Source organism: Pelodiscus sinensis, chromosome 2 (assembly GCF_052426305.1).
Source record: "Pelodiscus sinensis isolate ZL-2025 chromosome 2, ASM5242630v1, whole genome shotgun sequence".
In the NCBI taxonomy this organism is placed as follows: Eukaryota; Metazoa; Chordata; order Testudines; family Trionychidae; genus Pelodiscus; species Pelodiscus sinensis.
The window spans coordinates 216,541,910-216,562,283 of record NC_143053.1 but is presented as its reverse complement, the minus strand read 5'-3'; the positions used below and the strand labels follow the sequence as shown (position 1 = coordinate 216,562,283).

The window sequence follows — 20,374 nt, the reverse complement described above, 5'->3', positions numbered from 1 at the left end:
TGAGATCCTGTAGAGCGTAACATATACCAAACATAACATATACCAAATATGTTGTTGTTGTAGTTTGTGTGTCTGTTAAATATAAGTATTATCTGAAATTGTTTAGAGGTATTGTTAAGTAGTGGTGTTAAGAGTTTTAGATAAATGATTAGTCTTATAAGTAAATGTAACTGTTAATAATCCCTAGTCCCTTGTTAACAACTATTGGGATTTAGAGAAACCTCAAGGAATTTTCTTTATTGTATTGCATTTTGCTTATTGGTGATTCTAATAATTATTTGGTGCCTACGTATGTAAGAAATTGATAAAATACTAATAGATACATAGAAGCCCTTTAATAAAAGTTTAAAAGAGATTTAGTAATAGTTTGCCTGTTTCTGTGCCTCCCTGGGACTAGCCACATTCCCGAACCTTTTACTTTATTCCACACAAGGGACTTCGCTAGACTAGGGGAGGTCAGGCATTGGGCTCTCCTGGGACTTCCGTCTGGCCGCTTCCTGCAGCCCACCTGCTGGGCTCAGCTGGGGATCCTCTCCAGGATGCCGGTCTCACTCTGGCGGATGGGGCTCCATCTGGGCAGGTCTCACTCCAGCCACAGCAGGGCTCTGCGGCCCCAGCTGGCAGGGCTCCCTACCTCCAGCCACAGGCTGGGCGCTCTACCGCCAGACCACCGGCCCTACGGGCTGCCAGCTGCTAGCAACTTCTGCGGCTGCAACTCGTTGGTCCAGCAACATCCATGGTGCTGTCCGTCCACAGATGTTGCCGAACCAGAGAATCCTGGACCACAGAGGTTCAACCTGGATATACAACATATATATACAAAAATTGTGCAGAATTTGATTGCTTTCCTCTCTCTACCATTTGCACGCTGAAGAAAGGAACTAACACCATACATCTTTTATAAAAGTGTTACCACTTTAGACATGGACTTCTCCTGCTCTACTTGTCTTAACTACTCATTGTCTTTTTTGGGAGGCAGGCACGGTCTCTAAGGGTCTACGAGAGCACCTAGAACAGTGTTTCTTAAACTTTAAGACCGAGGAACACCAACAATTTTTGTTTTTAAATACGGGGAACAGCAAGGATTTTTTTTGTTAAGAAAAAAAGAGCCCCAGGGAAAAGCTGTTGAGCAAAAAAAACAAACAGAAGGCTTGTCCCTTTAAGGGCAGCCATTTTGAATTCTATTCTCTCCACAGCACACCTGCAACTGCCTCGAGGCACACCGGTGTGCTGCAGAACACACTTTAAGAAACACTGACCTAGAAGAAAGAAGCTCCTTCTAGGAGCATAATGATACTATAGCAACAATAATAATAAAAAAGACCATTAAGTAGAAAAGTAACAAAAAAGTGCAGTTTTAGCAAACTCCAGAAGCTGAGGAATTTATTTCTTGATAATGACTAGGAACTTTACAAAAAGATAGTGAGGGCTTATACTAAAATCTCTAGTAAAATTCAGTTAAAATCCAGTTGACAAAGGGGCCCACCACACCACGCTGCAGGCTGTGGATGCTCCAATCTGGCTGGGCCCACCACGCTGCAGGTGCTTCAACTCATCTGGGCTGGAGCAGTCCCCACCTGTAGAGCCACAGGCCTGGCTCAGCCTGAGAAGTCTCAACCCATGGCACAGCGTGGTAGACTTGGCCTGAGCAGCCCCCGCCCACATCGGGCTCAGACAGGCCTGAGCAGCCCGTGGTGTAGCAGGCCCAGCCGCGCTGGAGTAGCCCCCTGTCCGCACCGCACCACAGGTTGGGGGTTGCACCAGTACAATTGAGCCCTCCACCCATGGGATCCCAGTTACTCAGTTAAACATAATGTTTGATTAAACAGGATTTTACATCCTTAGTTTATAATGTATGTCCTTTTTAATTTAATGAGACAATCAAGAAATGAAACTGCATTTCTTTGTTTTTTACCTTGGGAACTGGAGACTTACAATATATGAGAGATATTTTAAGTATGTGCTGCAACTACAGTTAAGACTATAATTCCAGTTACAAAGTTATCTTACTCTGTCAATTTCAGGATGGTTTAGAAGAATTTGCACAATTTCAGCATGTCCTCCTCCAGCAGCAAAATGAAGAGGAGAACTAAGTTGTCCATTCAATAGGTTTGGATTACATTTCCCTTTCTCTAGCAACATTCGAGTAGCTTCAACTTTTCCATACCTAGAAGAGAAATTAAAAGCAGAATAGACACAACAAAGAACGCAAGATAAAAAAAAAATCTTATTTCAAGGGCTTTCAGAGATATTCCTGAATGTTTTGGACATAAGTCATATTTAGAATAGAAAAATGTGATCTGGATGAAATCACTACAATATGGGTGCGAAACTGGTTGAATAATCATAATACAAGAGTATCAATATATTGATCCCAAATTGTGAGGAAGTATCTAGTATCTAAAGAGTTCTGTTGTGGGTCCAATACCATTCAAGAATTTCATTAAATTACTTTAATAATGGAGCGGAAAGTATGCTTATAAAATTTGCAGAAGACACCATTACCAGGAGAAATTGCAAACACTTTGGAGGATAGGGTTATATCAAAATGATCTTAATAAATAGGAGAACTGGTCTGAAATTAACAGATGAAATTTAATGAAGACAAATGAAAATTACATATAGGAAGGAAATACCAAATGCAAAAAATGAGGAAAAAGTAACTAAGCAGTACTATTGCAAAAAAGGATCTAGAGACTATAGTGAATCACAAATTTAATATGAGCCAACAATATGATTGCTGTGAAAAAGGTAAAATATCATTCTGGGATGCATTAATAGGAGTGTCATGTGTGTGATTCTGGAAGTAGCTGCTCTGTTCTACTCTGTCTTTAAACATTTTCAGGGATGTTACAAAGAGAACAGTGATCAATTGTTCTCCATGTCCACTGAAGATAGAACAAGAAGTAATCAACTTAGTTTGCAGCAAAGGAGATTTAGTTTAGATATTAGGAAAACCTTTCTAAATATGAAGATAGTAAAGTACTGAAATAGGCGTCTAAGTGAGTTCATGGAATCCCGGTCATTGAGATTTTTTTTAGGACAAAATACCAGTCAGATATGGTCTAGGTAAACTTGTATCCTGCCTCAGCATGGGGAATGTTGAGTCTTTTCAGGGTCTATATTTCTATGATACAAAGAACAGAGCTGTCTTTTAACAACTGTAGTTCAATTGCATTTGTACAGAATAAAATTCCCCTTTTCTGGATAAACTAACTCCTCATGTGCAGTTTAGTGGAAAACAGATTTGAACTATTTGAATTTTTAATGAGCTAAAACATTTTAGAATTCTTTAAAAGAAGTGCAATTTCTTTCACTCTTCAGTAATTCAAACCATAGCTAAATTTTCCTCATTTCCTCAAAAAATTCACTTCTTGGCTAAGAAAACATGTAAAGATAAATATCCAAAGGACATATTTTCAGAAGGGAAGCATCAAGGGTTATAATGAAACTTCTGGTGTAATGTTATGTATAGTGGCCAGGTTACAACTATAAGACATACTACAAAAAACAATACATAGAGCCAAAAGTAAACACTGAAATAATAAAAATGAAGGAACATAGTAATTAAAGTTCTTGCTCTTTACCTTTTACTTTGAAAATAGAATAATCAAACAGTTGTATAATAATAATTATGCTCCTCACTTCTATACCACATCCTAAGGTTTCCACACATGAAATCCAGTTTACTTTGCATCATTTATGTGGTTAACTATCTGTATTTGCCTAAGCATAGTCTAAAATCAATGAAGTCAATTTCACATTTGTTCAAATGTCAATTTCACTTTCAAATTCTCAGTACTGTAATATTTACATAAGAATAATTACAGATTAACAAAAATATTTTCACTGAAATTTCAGAAAAATATTGAAACATTTCTATTGGTTTGAGGGTCTGTGACATTTGTTTTAACATCTACATTTTTGGCTAACTTTCAGTTGCTGGTATTCTTTTAATCAAATTAAAAATAGAAACTGGTATTCTAGATCAGATCCCATGGTCCATCTAGTCCAGTACACTGTCTCTGATAGGGGATAGCATCAAATGTTCCAGAAGTACAAGAATACTAGCATTAAGCTGATTTAGGTTCATGTCTCATTAGATCTCCACTTCTAAACCTTTTAGTCAAAGATGAAGTTATCCTGTGGCCAAATTTCCCATGGTCCCATAAAGTTTGTTTATGGCCACCAGTCCTGGTTCTCAATGTTCTGTGCTGTGATTTAGCTCTAATTTACTCTTAAATATCTTCTAAGAGCCCGGTAAACAGTGAAAATTTTGTTAATGCAGCTAGACAATATTGACCTCCTATGATTAGGCACCAGTCAGGTCCCAAGGGTACTGGACTAGAGGTTCAAACTGTATATTAAATCATACAAGTTCTTAGTGGTAGAGGTTTTCAAACATAAATACCAGAAATACATTTGTCTGGCAAAAATACTCACCAGCATGCATAATGAATAGGTGCCCAATGGTCACTATCTAGCTGGTTGACTGAAAAGTTGTCATCAAGAAGGCGACTCAGTAATTCTGAGTCTCCTTCACAAGCACTGCGATGAAGAGGAAAATCATCTACCCATTGGCGCTCTCTAGCAATGAAAAGCAAAATATAAAAAAGATGCAACTCACTTTTATCTCAACAATCAAACACAAATAAACATAAAAATGATGCAACTTATGGGTATCTAATGATGTGTACAAAGCACAACCAGCTAAAATGAGTCAATGTTTATACAATTAGAACTTAGGTATGACAGATGGCTAGCCACAACTAATATTGCTCATGCTAAGAAATACTCATTTTAGTGTCGCTTCATCTTCCAACTTTCCCCCCATTCCACTTCACATTTCTTTGTTTCATCAATTGGTAGTGTTCTGCTGCAGGCATTCTGGGGACTGCTTTTTATATAAATCTTTGTTCAGTCCCGAATGCATGAATGGGGCTTTTGACACTATTATAATATGAATACATAATATAAAACAATTGTATAAATGTAACACAATACTTGTCTTCCATGACACTGCTCATGCTGCGTTGCCACTTCTCTCGTTTTGGAATCTGAATCTTTGAATAGTCTGGAGCTCCAAGACCAAAATACGGATTTATAACCACTTTATCAACCTAAGAAGGAAACATAATATTAAAAAGGAAAAAAACTCTGAAAAACTTTTCATTGAGACTTGAATAAAACAAATCATAATAGACTTGTATGCTCCACTGGAACCAACGTAAACACAGAGAGAAGTCCTGTGGAACCTTATAGACTAACAGATTTATTAGAGCATAAGCTTTCATGGGCAAAACCCACTTTGTCAGATGCATGTGATGAAGTGGGTCTTTGCCCATGAAAGCTTATGCTCCAATAAATCTGTTAGTCTATAAGGTGCCATAGGACTTCTTGTTGTTTATGCAGATTCAGACTAACACGGACACCCCTCTGATAAATGTAAACACTGTAACTTCTTGCTGTTAGAGGGAAAGTTTTTCAAATATGCATATTGGAAAATTAAATTGGGCTACAAGTGTGCACTGAGAAAACCTCAGTTAAGATTCAATATATGATTATCAAATCCCTTTCACAACAGAAATATAGTTCATACTACAGGACGCTTACCCTGTTTGTATATTGAAGATCTGACCCGAACAAAGGGTTGTAGATACATGTATCTGCTTTCTCCAGTGCCAACATTTTACTCTTTATTTCTAATGCAGTATATCCCATGTGTAGAGAGCTCTCTGTCTGCCCAGGTTCAATAGCATATGCAGGATTTGTGACGTTCGTTTTAATCCTCTCAAGAGGAGATGGTCTGAATAGAGCTGGGATTGAATGAGAATGTGTATGTCGTTCATCTAACCACCTGCAGAACAGAATAGAAAAGGCACACTACTGTTCTGAAGATAAATAAAGTACTAATTCTTTAGACACTTTTTGGGAAGTCAAAAATTGTTGCGTGCATGAAGAGGCTACAGAATCAGAACCCAATTCTGTTATGAGTTGCTCCTCTAACTCTAATGTGCTTTTAATGACACAGGAGGAGGAATATGCCCCTTGTTTAGGTTAAGCGGGGGAGAAACCATAGGGACATTCATACACTCCCCTTGCTATTATAAAATTTTGCCACCCTCATGTGCATTGTGGAGCACTGCTTAAAGCAAGCATTTACTATCGTCAGAAGACTGCGTTGGCATTTAATTGCTGATTTATGTTGTCATTCAGTTAATCAGTTGTCATTCAGTTGTGGGTTTTGGGGGCTTTCTGGAGGTAAGTCATATTTTGTGTGGGTTCTCACATACTGCAATACACAAGTTGGGGTTGAAATCTTTATAGGGAAAACATTTATGGAAAATGTTATTAGTTAATCATTAAGATGTAAGTATCATAAATTTGGGAATCTCGAGATTTAAATAGTATAACCATGTTTCTCTCATAATTATCTGGTAGAAGAATTATCAGTCAATCCTCAAGATTTGCTTGTTCTTTTAAAAAAATTTTTTTTTTACTCAGGACAGATTTACACTTCCACGAACATTGACGTTCCAGAGGTCAATCTTCCAGCACCCAAGTTAGTGGGTCTGGTAAGGACCCGATAAATCAAATGCCTAAGGTGCCCCCATCAATCGCAGAACTCTTGCAGTTGCAAGGAATAAGGGAAGTAAATGGGAGATTCTCCATTGTGGGACCATCCCAGAAAAATCAATGCAAGTTACAGCTACTCCAGCTACACAATTCATGTAGCAGAAGTTGCGTAACCTGCATCCATTTTCTCCACCAGTGTAAACCTGGCTTTAGAAAACATGCGATACCACCATTATTTCCTTCTCAGAGATCACAAGAAAGCAGTAAAACAGATCTAATTTTTCATATTTGCTGATTTCCTTGTCTATTTTCTACTTTATGTATTTCTACTAATGGCATTTCTTACTTATCCAAGGCTATTAACATTCTAGCAGTAAGTGTAGCAAAATGAGTGCTGGATTCGCTGCAGACCCTCATGATGTCCTGTAAACAGTAGAAAACTGGGCATCCAGGACTGTATGTGTATTTTGTATTATCTAAAAAGAAAAGAGAAACACAGAAAACTCTTCAACAGCAATACAAATCCTTGTTTTCCTCATTTGCAGTTACAGAATATCATCTCTTCTGGCTGAAATTGTATTTCTAGGCTATAGGAGATAGGGATGTAAGCAACTAGTCTATCAGAGAGAGGCAGCAAGGGGAGGGAGCAGGATCTGGTGCTGGAGGGAGACAGCTTAAAAACTGGTTCCCCCCAGCACCATCTCTATGGGGAAAAGGGGTGGGGCACAGTGGGGAACTGGTGACTGCTACATTTCAAATGCAGAAGTGCTGCTGGGACCCTGGGGCAAGCTGGAGACTCAAACAGTCCCCCACTGGCCTCATGGTCCCTGCTTCTGAAATGTACAAGAGTCCCAGGAGGGCTCTTGTACATTTTAAAAGCAAAGCACCACTGGGAGCGTGGGGTTAGCGGGGGACTCAAACAGTCCCCCATTGATCCCACTCTCCCTGCTTGTAGGGCTCTTGTACATTTCAAAAACAAGGAGCGTGGGGCCACCAGGCCACTGCTTGAGTCCCCTGCTGGCTGTGCTCCCCACGGCACTTCCACCTTTGAAATGTAGCAAGAGCCAGCAGGACTCTTGATATATTTCAAAGGCACCCTTATCGACTAGTCAATAAAAACTAGATCAACTATTCAATTAGTTGATTAATCTAATTTTAATATCCTTATTAGGAGATCAGTTTTCCCAAACAGTAACTGATACCAATTATATATGTGGTGTTGATCCCTGAACAGTACAGAGACAAAGTGAGAGAGGTAATACTTTTTATTGGACTAACTTCTAAAGTTTCTCTCTCTCACCAACAGAAGTATTTTTTCCACTCATCTTGCTTCTCATAAATTACACAAATTCTTATGTAACAAAATTCAATCCAATAAAGTTGCCCTAAATGAATTATAAAATGTTCTGTTACTATAAGACCATTGTGAGATTACTTTTCTAAATTACTGAAAAAATCTGTATACACTGTTGAAAAAATAACCCATTAACTTTGATGAAGACCTTATGATTGAAAGCAGTGTTCCCTTTAAGCTGTGAGTTTGTGCAGCCGCTTAGGAGAGATTCAAATGCTGCCCAACTACCAACAGCTAAGTTTTTATTTCTTTTGGTGGTGCACATTCACAAATATCTTGATGCACGTAAAAATGTATTTTACACATAGATGGAAAAGATTAGAGGGAACATGGATTGAAAGGTGTTTATTTGCCAACTTTCACTTCCAAAGCATATCATAAATAGCAAGTGAACATGTTTGCCCAGTAAAACACAACAAAATTCCATAATATTTTTCATTTATTTTAGTCTCTTATTAGGTATCCTATTACTCTGGTTTTGAAGAGGATATTAAAGAACTGGGGGTAGAAATGTCCACCTTTTTGGCCTGGTACTTGAGACAAATGGAGCCAAGGTAATGATGAATAAGGATCCTTGGATTTGAGAGGGGAAGGAATTTTAAGGAAAACCTATGTAGATCCATGTTGGATGCCACGACTGACATGATGGCTACATTCAACGACTATTAGTGATCCCAGAGCTCTATTTCACATATCCTATTATATCATACATATTTCTCCATATTTTAATTTTGTTTTTTCTTTTGGTTGTCAGTACCTCTAGATCCATGGCTATATGTCCTTTTATGTATGAAGGTTTTAACTTATTAAAAAAAAATAAGTAACAATTTGGATCACTATGACTGAGGACTAGCTATAACGAGTAACCAGAAAAGAGCAGGTAATCACACCTGTGCATATATGAAATATATTTTGCCTTTAAAGACTTACTCAGTTTTCCTTACTCAGTCAAGAATGTCTATTCATTTAAGTAAGGACTGTTCTCTGAGAAAATAAAGCTGGAAAAGGTCCTTTTTTAGGTTTACTAGTATAAATACAGTAGTCTTTGTAATAAACAACTTTTTTCTTGTTTCATAATACCAAAATTAACTATTATGAAATGTATTGAAAATAAGATAAGAATGTTAACAAAATATTGCATTTGTTCTCTAAAAATTGAACCTTTTTTTTAAATTCTCATTTTTAAACTCTGAACTTTGACTAACTATATTCTCCTTCTACCTCTCGTCTTAGACATCTGACAAAACAGATAATTATGGACCTTTAGCAGCCTCAATATAATTCTTCTAAACCCAAATATAAATATCAGAGCAGTTAGCATTTATATAAAATATTTATGTAAATTCTTTAGGAAACAAGGGCATAACTTTCTTTAAAATACCCACAAACTCAGGAATTATGTTTTAACATTACCTTTGACAACTGTTGGAACAATGAAAAGCGAGGCTTCCCTTCCCACCTTCTCTCCATCAAGAGGAAATTTCTTCATTAACACTACTCGCTTTCCTACATGTTAAAACAAAGGAAGTCACCTGAGTGCAGGATGGCCATATTGACAAATGGTTGGCAGCTTGAGTCTTTCTGATTCCCAGAAAACAAAATAATATTTTCTGAAAATTGAGGATGCAAATTATATCTGAATAACCCTGAGTGGCTGCATGAACATATGTGCAGCTCAGCACACATACACAGATTGGTAACAGGTAAAGAATTACCATTCTTTTCAATTTCTCTTTATAGGAGTTTTTTCTATGAGCCTAATTATTATCATTACCCTTTTCTAAAGCGCCTCTAAAATCTGTAAAATACTTTTAAAATGGGATATGCAGCAATGCACATAATCTTCCACATGATGGTGAACCACCATTTTCCATATTATTCTCCATTCCACTTTTGTGCAACCTAACATCTGATTTTCCTTTTTTACCTTATTTAGCGAAGTTTTCATCAACGTGCACTGTGATGTGCAAGTTTTTTCCCCCAAATCCATATTGTTAACTTAGAACTCTGTAAAGTGTATAAATAGTTCAAATTTCCACCACGCTTTACTTGATATTTATTAATGTTGAATTTAGGTTTCATTATGTTATCCATTCAACTAGCTTGATAAAATCCTCTTAAATTCCTCATGGTATTTTGTGCCAGCTACAAATTGTTGCTACTTCACTATTTACTTCTATTACCTCTATTCACTATTTACTATTTTATAGATTGTTAAAAGTTACATGGCTATGGTATAACTTCACCAGCAAAAATCTCCTTTGTGCAGACGTACACAGGAGAAAAGTGCTTTTACCAGTTTAATTTATACCATTTCAGTACACAAAATGAGCTATATCGGCAAAAGCTTTTTTTGCCTGGGTCATACTCTCCTCCTCCCCCAAACACACACATCCTCACTCAAACTGGCCATGACAGTGGTAGGCAATAATATTTGATGGGGGGGCCACCCCAAGAATTTGTAAAGTTGTTGAGGGCTGCACTTTTCCATAATATTAATGGAGGAAGTGCAGGGTCTTGGATGGAGGTTGGGAGCAGACAGGAGTTTGGGGTGCAGGAGGGAGTATGGGGTCTGGGAATGAGCTTGGGTGAAGGAAGCGGTTGTTACCTGGGGTTCTGGACTAGGGTGCAGGGGGTTGGGTTGTGACCTAGAGCAGGGAATTGGGGTACAGGAGGGGGTTCAGGAGATTGGAGTACAGGAGTTTGGGTTGGGATCTGGGACAAGGGATGGGGGTGCAGGGTCTGGGAGGGGATATGGCCTGAGGGTTTGGGTATGTGGAGTAGGGGGACAGGAGTGGGAGGCAGAGACATGGAGGAGGGAGGGGCTGGAGTGTCAGAGGTAGGGTCTGGCCAGGAGACTTACCTGGGTCCAGGCCAGCAGCCCAGCACATTCCTGAAGCAGCCTCCCTGCCTGCCAGACCCCCACACAGGCTGCAGGGCCATGTGCATGTGTTAATAACTACGAGCCCTGGAGGGGAGGGGGCAAGGTGCTTTGTGGTTGCCTGTTATTCAAACAGGCAGCTCCCATTGGCCAGTTTCTGGCTAGAAACCGGCCAATGAGATTGTCCTGGGGCTGGAACCAGAGCCTGAAGCTCCCCCTTCCCCTCCTGCTCCAGGTTCACAGTTTTAAAGAGAAATTTTCTGAGTGGCATGTGGGTGGGGCGAAGCAAGCATGGAGCCGGCTTCTGCGGGCCAGATCCAGCCTGTGGGCCATATTTTGCCTGGGCTGGGGCTATACCAAAAAAACTTTTAAGTGTAAGCCTGGTATATTAAACAATTATCATAATACAGAACCCTGAGGAACTCTGCAATTAAGCTTTTGCACTGATGAAAATGGATTATGTATTCTTAACTCTTCATTTCTTATCAGACAGACTTTGATCCATGACAATACTTTATCTCTTATCCCAGAATTACTAGGTTCCTCTACTAGCTTCTTGAAAGGGAACTTGTCAAAGACCTTCATGCAGTCTAAATAAACTATGTCAAATGATTACCTTTCCTTTATTTTACTATCAGACAAGCGAGGCACAAATTTCCTTTGCAAACACTAGCAAGCTAGATACTATCATATCACAGTCTTCCAGGTGTTTTATTATAACTTTGACTAATTTGTCAGTTATTCAGAACTATCTATTGCAGAATTTCCTGGAACATCTCTAAAGCCTTTTTTTAAACATAATTTTTTAAAAACATGATTAAGGTTGTGTGCATTGCAATCTAGTTTTTCCAAGTATTTTAAAGGTTATCTATAAAACTCATTTTGGACAGGTATAGGCACATAAGGTCTCACCTACGATTTAGTTTTTGATTTTTTTAAAAGAGACATATAGAAGAAAAAAGGAAAATAAAGGACGCCCTGAGGGCTCAGTTGCTTGTTTCTATCTGCAGAACTTAAAACAGAGGTTGGTTTTTAAAACATATTGGTTTATTAATTCCTTTAAACTAGCCTATTTTGAGTAATACAATTATTAGAGAGACATCAATGCCAAATGAAGAAAGACAATTCTTACCTTTGATACCTTGATTAGCTGGTGAAATTGGTTTGGTGGTTTCTACTACATAATCCAAGATGCTCTGGGTTATCTCACAGCTTCCCTGAAGTTTAGTTTCCAACAAAACTTTCTTCCTCTTTTTCTTTTGTCCTTCAATGGGAACTTCAAGCAACAAAATCTTGCAAATAATAAAATTAAACAATATTTTAAGCATTACAGAAATATTAGTTTTATTTTCTCAAATAGACTAGCAAGTTTTTATTTTTAACCAGCTATAGTGCTATATGCTGAACTCCCTACATAACAAAGGAAAATTCTGAATGTATTTTCACCCCACTTTTCAGGTCTTCAAACTCATGGATGGCCAAGTTCTGTATGACATTTTACTGCAGACTTCACAACCACCATGAACAATGATGACACAGAGGTTTTTCTACAATAGAGATAGAAATGTAGCCGTGTTAGTTCTGTTTTTTGTTTCAGCTACAACAGACTATGTAACACTTAAACCATCGTGTTAGTCTTTTATTAGGTGATGAGCTTTCGTGGGCCAGACCCACTTCCTCAGATCAAATAGTGGAAGAAAATTGGCACAACCATATATACCAAAGGATACAATCAAAAAAATGAACACATATGAAAAGGACAAATCATATGTGTTCATTTTTTGATTGTATCCTTTGGTATATATGGTTGTGCCAATTTTCTTCCACTATTTGATCTGATGAAGTGGGTCTTTCCCACGAAAGCTCATCACCTAATAAAAGACTAACAAGACGGTTTAAGTGTTACATAGTCCTGTTTTTTGTTTAAGTTTTTCTACAACTAATCATTTACATAAAGTATTCCTTTTTATATTTTTAGTATTTCTCATATTGCAGAAGCTGGAATGTATTTCATTTGGCACAAATTATTCCATTAACGGTATGATGAATGTTTGATTTTTATAACTTGAAATCCTTTAATATAAAATAATCTAAGTACAAAGTCATTATACACAAGGCTTTTTATTTATAAAATAGGAATTATAAAAGGTGTAAATTCACAAATTGATCCTAGGTAGTAAATTGTAAAAGCAGTACCAAAATTCAAATAGTACTGCAAAGAAAACAGCATGTTCTAGAAGGTCATACTCACTTGACACCCAAAGACACAGAAATGGGAAAAGCCAAGATCTCAATTTTCTATTAAGTTCCACACAGCACAGAGCTCTACCAAAATGGAACCTGGTGTGGGACTGGATCTCACCCTTAAAGATCTGACTTTGTTAACACTTGCCCATGTATGACAGAGTTTGTCATAAAACAGCAACTGTTTGACGTGTTCCTGCCAACATGCTATGCTAAGTAGGGATGATGCTTACCTGGAAACAATTAACTGGTTCCCTGGGAGCAGCCCCCATGCCTGCCTGTGGTCTGCCCCCCATGGCTAGGGCAAGGAGCTGGCCCTGACAGCTTGCCCTGCACAGCTGATGGCTGGGGCTGGAGCTAGGAGCTGGCAGCCAGCCAGCCGGGCTGGAGCAGTCCCCCATCCATGATCCCACTTAGTCCGTTAACCAGTAAAATGTTAGGTTAACCTAACATTTCACTGGTTAACTGACAGATTAGGATTTTACATCCCTAGAGGTTATATTGATTTTTAGCACAAAGAAAATGTAATTTAAAAAAAAAAATCACTTCAGAAACTTAGAAGCATTTAACCTGAACTTTTGCAGTATATACTGTGATTATGGCATTTGTTTAAACTGTAACATAACACATTAAAAATTGTTTCAGTATTTGTTGTGTTAGTACACTAGCCTAAGACACAGCTTCAGCTCCCTGTTCCTTAGCTCCCCACTCTGCAAAACAGGGATAATTACACTTCCCTATGTCAGAAAGGCTTTTCTGAGGATAAATAGATAAGGGAAACAGTGGGACACTCAGATAGTTTCCATTGCCATAGTAGCTAAGACTGCTCAGACAGTATATATCTAAACTGTAGGCTAATCAAAGTAAGTTTTAAAAAAATGTTTATACTTCGTATGATTTAGCTCGATATTCCCGAGAATTCAGACTAGCAGTATTCTTTGGACGAATCACAGCAACATATGCATCTCCTATGTTTTCTGGGTTTCCCATGGTTTATTCTTTTTCATTTATTACTAGAGATAATGAAATAAACAGAAATCAAAGGTTAAATTGAGGAAACAAGATAAAAAAACAAACATGATATCGCATGCTAGCATAAATAACTGTATTAACCAATGTTTTCCATTTAAAATACATTAATAATCTTTTTTACCGTCTGGAGAAATTACACCTGAACATCTTTAAGCTGACAACCCAAACACAGTACATGAAATCACAGAATTTTCTGGACCAGAGGGCAGAACTGCTTTCTACTCAACTACAATCACTCCCTGACTAAGAATACCCCGAGTATGGACGGCCAGGTGTACTTAAACAATTGTTATACCGGTAATTCATTTAATGGATATGATAATTCATTTTCCTTTTTATACACTATAACATAAAACACAGAGATATACCAATCTTGTAGAAGTGGAATGGACCTTGAGAGATCATCAAGTCCAGTCGCCTGCCCTTATGGCAGAACCAAGTACCATCCCTGACACATATGTCCCAGACCCCTAAATGGCCCACACAAGGATTGAACTCACAACCCTGGGTTTAGCAGGCCAATGCTCAAACCACTGAGCTATCCCTCCCCCTCGTTAAGAGAATTTATCAGTAAAATCCCCCCATACTGTACAGAATGAATAGGAGTAAACCTGTTCTCTAATATTTTAATAATTGAGCTTGAAAGGACTGGATTTTTTTGGATAAGTGTCAGTAAATGTCAATGTCAACAGTAAATGTTGAAAAAATATTACATTAAAAATAAAAAGTGAAATTTACAGATAGGCAAAGAAATAAAAGTTGTTTGAGAAATAAAAGTTGTTTGAGAACTTATTTGAATTTAATTTTAAAATATTTAGTTTATAATTTGACATGTGACATTGACAATTGCTGTTGCAATGGTTGTAAAGCCGACTCTTTGAATATCAGTATCTTATTAAAAAAAAGTCAGATTTCCAACTGAAAGCTTAAATGGATAAAACCTGTAATTTTGCACAAACGTGAAAAATGTAAAATCAATAATGAAAAACTTTAAAACAAACATCAATATTATCCATTGAAATTATAAAAAAATAAAAATGTATAAAAAATAAAAATAAAATTCTGCTAAGACTATTTGTAATGTAAAGATGATGATTGCACCTCTTTCAACGAGCTCGCATTCTCCATACAGTAGAGCCATTCAGTTCTGAACACCACGGGAATAGCAGTTGTTTGCATCACTGAACAAAATACTATTCTTTCAGAAGTTTACAACTGAACACTGACTTAATACACCTTTGAAACTTTATTATGTAGAATAAAAATGCTGCTTCCAACTATCTTATTTAAATGAAACTAGAACAGAAATAGTTTTTTGCTCATCAAATCTTCTTTTTAAACTTTACCATTATTTTTGCAGTACATTTTACATTTAACACAAGCAAATATAATAAAGTACTTTTTTTTTTTGTCTCTGTTGCTTTCTGACTGCATACTTCCAGTTCCAAATGAGGTATGCAATTGACTGGTAAGATTGTAACTCTAGTGTTCATAACTTGTGAGGTTCTACTGTATTTTGTAATTCGCCAAAAAGGTAAGCAATTCTAGAATCTCAATTCTGGATCTCAAAGCTGTGATTACTCTTCTTTGTATTAAAGTAGATTATAGCTGCATTCCCCTATAATCCCAAAATCTTTCAACAAAATTAAATAAAAAAAACCCTCCAGTAGGTAACTAGCTCTATACTTTACTATTCAGAAAGAAGATAGTCTCTGACTCATGTCAGATAATCTTTTCCCGGACCAACAGCTGAAAATCCTTTCATCGGTATACATTATATGTCAATTTGTCTTTCCACAAAATGGAAATTTTTAACATTACCATTTATAGTTTGCAGTGCTGCTGCACCTCTTCAGAGGATAAAAGGAGGACTTCTGTTTTCCATGCGCTCAATCCAGTATATTTCACCAGAGTAACAAACTGAAAAATGCAAAGGAAAAAGAATTCTAATTAAATGTGAAATGTTATGAACAAGACTGTGATTAAGAATGTTTTCATTATAACAATTTCAGAACTAGTTAAGTTCACAGAGGAAAGGTCCATCAGTTAGCCAGCCTGGTCATGGATGTAACCTGTGCTCTGGGTGTCCTAATTTCCAGAAGCTGGGAGTGGAGAACAGGGAATGAATCACTTGATAATTGTCCTCCTCTGTTCATTCTCTCTGAAGCTTCTAACATTGGCCGCGGTCAGAAAAGAGGCTACTGGGCTAGATAGACCATTGATCTGACTTAGTATGCTATTCTTGTATTTATTGTTTTGTCAACTTCAAGATATCAACACTAGGAATGGCACGCCTGTATGAAGGAATTTCGGGGGGGGGGGCGAGGGAGGTGGAAGCTGTGGGAGGGGCTGGTGGCTGCCCAACCCCCTGTGGCCCAGCCCAGCCCTTACTCCTGGGTGAGGAAGGGCGGGAGGGAAATCAGCACTAGCCTTCTCAAGTTGGCCAGAGCACAGGGGAGGGAGGCTGAGGCAGTGCACCTCCCTGCTTTCCCTAGGTCAGCCAGAATTGGCCCTATGGTTGACCATGAAGGGATATGTTCACACTCTTTGCACCTCTCCCTTGCGTACAGGCCTGAATGGGAGAGAAGTCTTTAAATATTGGTTTGTATTAGAGTAGTATCTGAACCCAATCAAGCCTCAAGCCCCACTATGCTAACTGCTCTACCAAAGTGGTCTCCAACCTTTTTAAGCACAAAATCACTTTTTGAATTTAAGTGCAATCCAAGATCTACCTCAAACCCAGACATTTTTGCCCCCTCTCCTTCCCCACCCTTTCTGTGAGGCCCCATCCTGCTTACTCCCTCCCCCATCCTCACTCACTTTTACCAGGATAGGGCAGGAGGTTGGGGATGTGTACAGTGACCATATTTTCTGAACCAAAAATAGGGACACAGTAGCAATGCCCCCAGCCTCATTAGCCACACACTTGATCCCTTAGGCCCTGCCTATCTGTCACAAAGTTCCATCCCTGGAGGTAGTACCTTCCAGGGTTAAGAGGGACATATGACTGGAAGTAAAGGATGTTGTGTGACCCCTCTAAGAACTTCTTGCACTGTCCTCTGCCAATGTAGATGAGCATTAACTCGGAGGAGGGAGAAGGGGGGAAAGAAATGGGGGTGCCTCTATTTCAGTAGTTCTCAAACTTTTTGTCCTGTGAACCACCTGGCTCAACGTAAACTTTTCCGTGGACCACCAGTTGCTAATGGAAACTCACTGTTAATTACATAATTACGCTTGAGCCATTTTGCTAGTGCTGCAGCTAAGGAGAATGATATAATTTAAATTATTAAACAGATTAAGTGTTTTAACTTTGTGTTTATTTAAAATGAAGTTTGATAAACTAAGTAAAATATTAATTTATGACCAACACAAAAGGTTTTAATGTTTTCTTTACTTATGGCAGAGGCAAGGAACCTTTTTTGGGTTGGGGGCCACTGACCCACAGAAAAATCAGCTGGTACTACACAAGTAGTAAAAACACTCCTCCCAAAACCCCCAACCCTCACTCATCTGGCCCCCAACTGAGACACCTTACTCCTCTGGTGTCCCAGGTCCACAGGGAGAGGGATGGGATAGCGAGGAATGAGGTTCAATATGATTAGTCAATAAGCACCACTCTGCAGAGCCACAGTGGGGTAGCTTCAGGAGCCGGCTCTAGCTGGGACTCAGCAGTCCTGGGTCATGCAGGCTCTGGGAGCCAGCCACCTGTGCTGTGGCTCTGCATTTTAAATTTAGTAAAATTTAAATTTAAACAGACAGCCCAGGCCACCATGAACAGAGGCTGCTTGGTAGTAGCAGCCCATGTCTTCAAGGGGCCCAGCTCCCTGTTGGGACCCCCATGGACAGGGGCTCGGCCTGCCACGGACAGAGGCTGCTTTGCAGCAGCTTCTCCTCCATCCCTTCTGCTGCTTCTGATAGACCAGACCGGGGTAAAATGCGGCCCAGGGGCTAGATTCAGCCCACCAAGCCACCAGATCCGGCCCGCCTTAAAACCCAGTCCCTGTGTCTCTACTGTGCAGGGAGACAGAGGCTTTGTGTGATCTCTCCACCTCCAGCCTGATCCTCAGCTTCTATTGGCCAGAAACAACTGGCCAATAAGAACTGACCTCAACCAATCTCTCAGCTCCTATTGACTGGAAACAGCCAGCCAATCGGAGCTGAGAGATTGGCCTGAGTGACAGGGGCAATGCAAGCCTCTTCCCCCAAACTAACTTGAGAACCATGTGGAGGGAGGAGGCTGCATTTTCCGGTGGACTGGGGCTGCAGCAGGCAGGGAGCCCAGTCTGCCTTGCGGGTGCTGCAGCCTGCTGGCCAGGAGACACTTAGATAAACTCCTCCCAGCCAGTGCCTGCATCTAGCACCCCAACTCCTCCTGTACCTCAACTCCCTTCCCCAGGTTACCCTCCAAACCCTCTGCACCCCTGCCCCAACTCCCTCCCAGACCTGTCCTGCACCCCTTCCCCAGGCCAGAATCCTCTCCTGCACCCACCCTTCTCTGACCCTACACCCCAATCTCCTGATCTAGGTCACAACCCCCTCCTCCAACCAAACACCGTCTCTGACCCCACGCTGACTCCTGCCAGTAGATCAGGATCAACTGGTAGAACTTGGAGCCTCTGACTGGTGATCTTGACTGATCAAGTAGCAATAAAATGAACAGAGTTTAGCAGAAGTTATAGCTAAAGTTAAGATTTTATCATAATTACTTTTTGTAAAAGTCATGGGCAGCCTGTGTCATTAAGCAAAAATTAATATCCGTTGGGGCATGGGGACTTATTGCTGGAGGTTTGAAGGGCTGAACCTTGAGCCCTGGTGCAGACTGGTGCCTGACAGCCTACAGTTCTGCCACCTGAAGAAGGTGAAGTTAACAGCCGGGAGCCCCAGTGCTCGCCTGCATGACTGAAGATGAAGCCGAAGTAGTCATGAAGATGCATTAAAGTCACTGCATCTGTGACCTCCATGGCAAAATTGTATTCTTAGTCATAGCATTTCATTTGCCTAACCAATGCCAAATAGGAGTTAATGGTAAGCATTCTATCCCAAGTACTTCCTAAAGGTTGGATTTAAATTGCTTTTCTAGCAGGATGGATAAAAGTGGATTTAAAATTATTAATTTTTTAAATTTTAAATTGGATTTTTACTTACATTAAATACAGGTTTATTTTTTTAATGAACCTATTTAAAATTAAATTTGAATCTTTGATAACCTATGTTAAGTCCTACACTTACTATAATCCATTAAAATAATGTAAATTAAGACTGTAATATTAAGCAGTACATATCCGCTGTCAATTTTAAAAAAAAGTTATGTTCACTGAACTGGGGAAAGTCCCTGGCTATGCCCTTCTAACCAGAGTTTAAGTGCTAAACCAGCTTTTATGCAGAGTTGGCATAGCTGTGTTTGCCCCAGGATATTAGACATACAAGATGGATGAAGTAACATCTTTTATTGGACCTACTTCTGTTCATTAGAGACACAAGCCTCTGAGCCTAAATGGAACTCTTCTTCAGATTGGGGAAAGGCATTCCAAGTGTCACAGCTAAATCAAGGCAGAGAAGATAGTTTAGCACAGGGGTCAGCAACTTATGGCTTGGGAGCCAGATATGGCTCACTAGGGAGCCAGATATGGCTCTTCTGGAATCCCAACGCAGCCTCTCCCCAGATTCCCCTGCGGGAGGGAGCCAGCGCTGGCACTACAGCCTTATCTCCCCCCGTCCCGTCCCCCCCTGCAAGACTAAAATGCCAGCATCAGCTTCCTGCAAGAGGGAGGAGGGGAAAGAAAGCCCTGAGCCTGTCTGCATGCGGAGAACAAAATGGCTCAGTGCGCCGCCCTTTTTTTTCCTGCCCCCAGGATCAAGACTGGCTCCATGCGCTGTCATTTTCTTTCCCCGGGAAATACTTCCTGCAGGCTTCCCCTGCGAATCCTGCCTGGCCAAATGGAAGTAGCAGGAAGCTTGTTACATGCGGCATGAAAACAAATAAGTGCCCCACAACCCTCATGCACAGACCCTGCACCCCTCTGGCCAGAGAGCCTGCCCCCAGCCTACTCCTGCCCCCCAGCCAGAAAGCCTGCCCCCTGCCAGACACCCTGCCTCATTCCATTCTTGCCCCTTGCGAGACACCCTTCCCTCAGCCCGCTCATGCCCCCTGGCCTCTCCTACTCCCTTCCCTCGGCCAGATACCCTACTCCCAGCCGGCTCCTGCCCACTACCTTCCACCCAGACCTCACCCGCTCACCCTTTCCTACACCCTACCTCCTTCCTAGATTCTGCACCCCCATCCCTAT

The 20,374-nt window shown here is 39.8% G+C and overlaps 1 protein-coding gene across 5 annotated transcripts in view; it reads right to left on the bottom strand.

Moving 5' to 3' along the window:
• The window catches only part of KRIT1 (KRIT1 ankyrin repeat containing), a 53,638-nt gene that overhangs the window by 20,634 nt on the left and 12,630 nt on the right, over positions 1 to 20,374 (bottom strand). For all 5 annotated transcript variants that reach the window (XM_075922382.2, XM_075922383.2, XM_075922384.2 and 2 more), the window contains 9 exons: positions 15,909 to 16,007; positions 13,944 to 14,068; positions 11,944 to 12,103; positions 9,344 to 9,436; positions 6,923 to 7,052; positions 5,614 to 5,857; positions 5,005 to 5,120; positions 4,444 to 4,587; positions 2,011 to 2,167 (listed from right to left, as the gene is read on the bottom strand). In XM_075922382.2, the coding sequence (XP_075778497.1) occupies positions 2,011 to 2,167; positions 4,444 to 4,587; positions 5,005 to 5,120; positions 5,614 to 5,857; positions 6,923 to 7,052; positions 9,344 to 9,436; positions 11,944 to 12,103; positions 13,944 to 14,045 (1,146 nt within the window). In that variant the 5' untranslated portion in view covers positions 14,046 to 14,068; positions 15,909 to 16,007. The remainder of the gene's footprint in view (positions 1 to 2,010; positions 2,168 to 4,443; positions 4,588 to 5,004; positions 5,121 to 5,613; positions 5,858 to 6,922; positions 7,053 to 9,343; positions 9,437 to 11,943; positions 12,104 to 13,943; positions 14,069 to 15,908; positions 16,008 to 20,374) is intronic.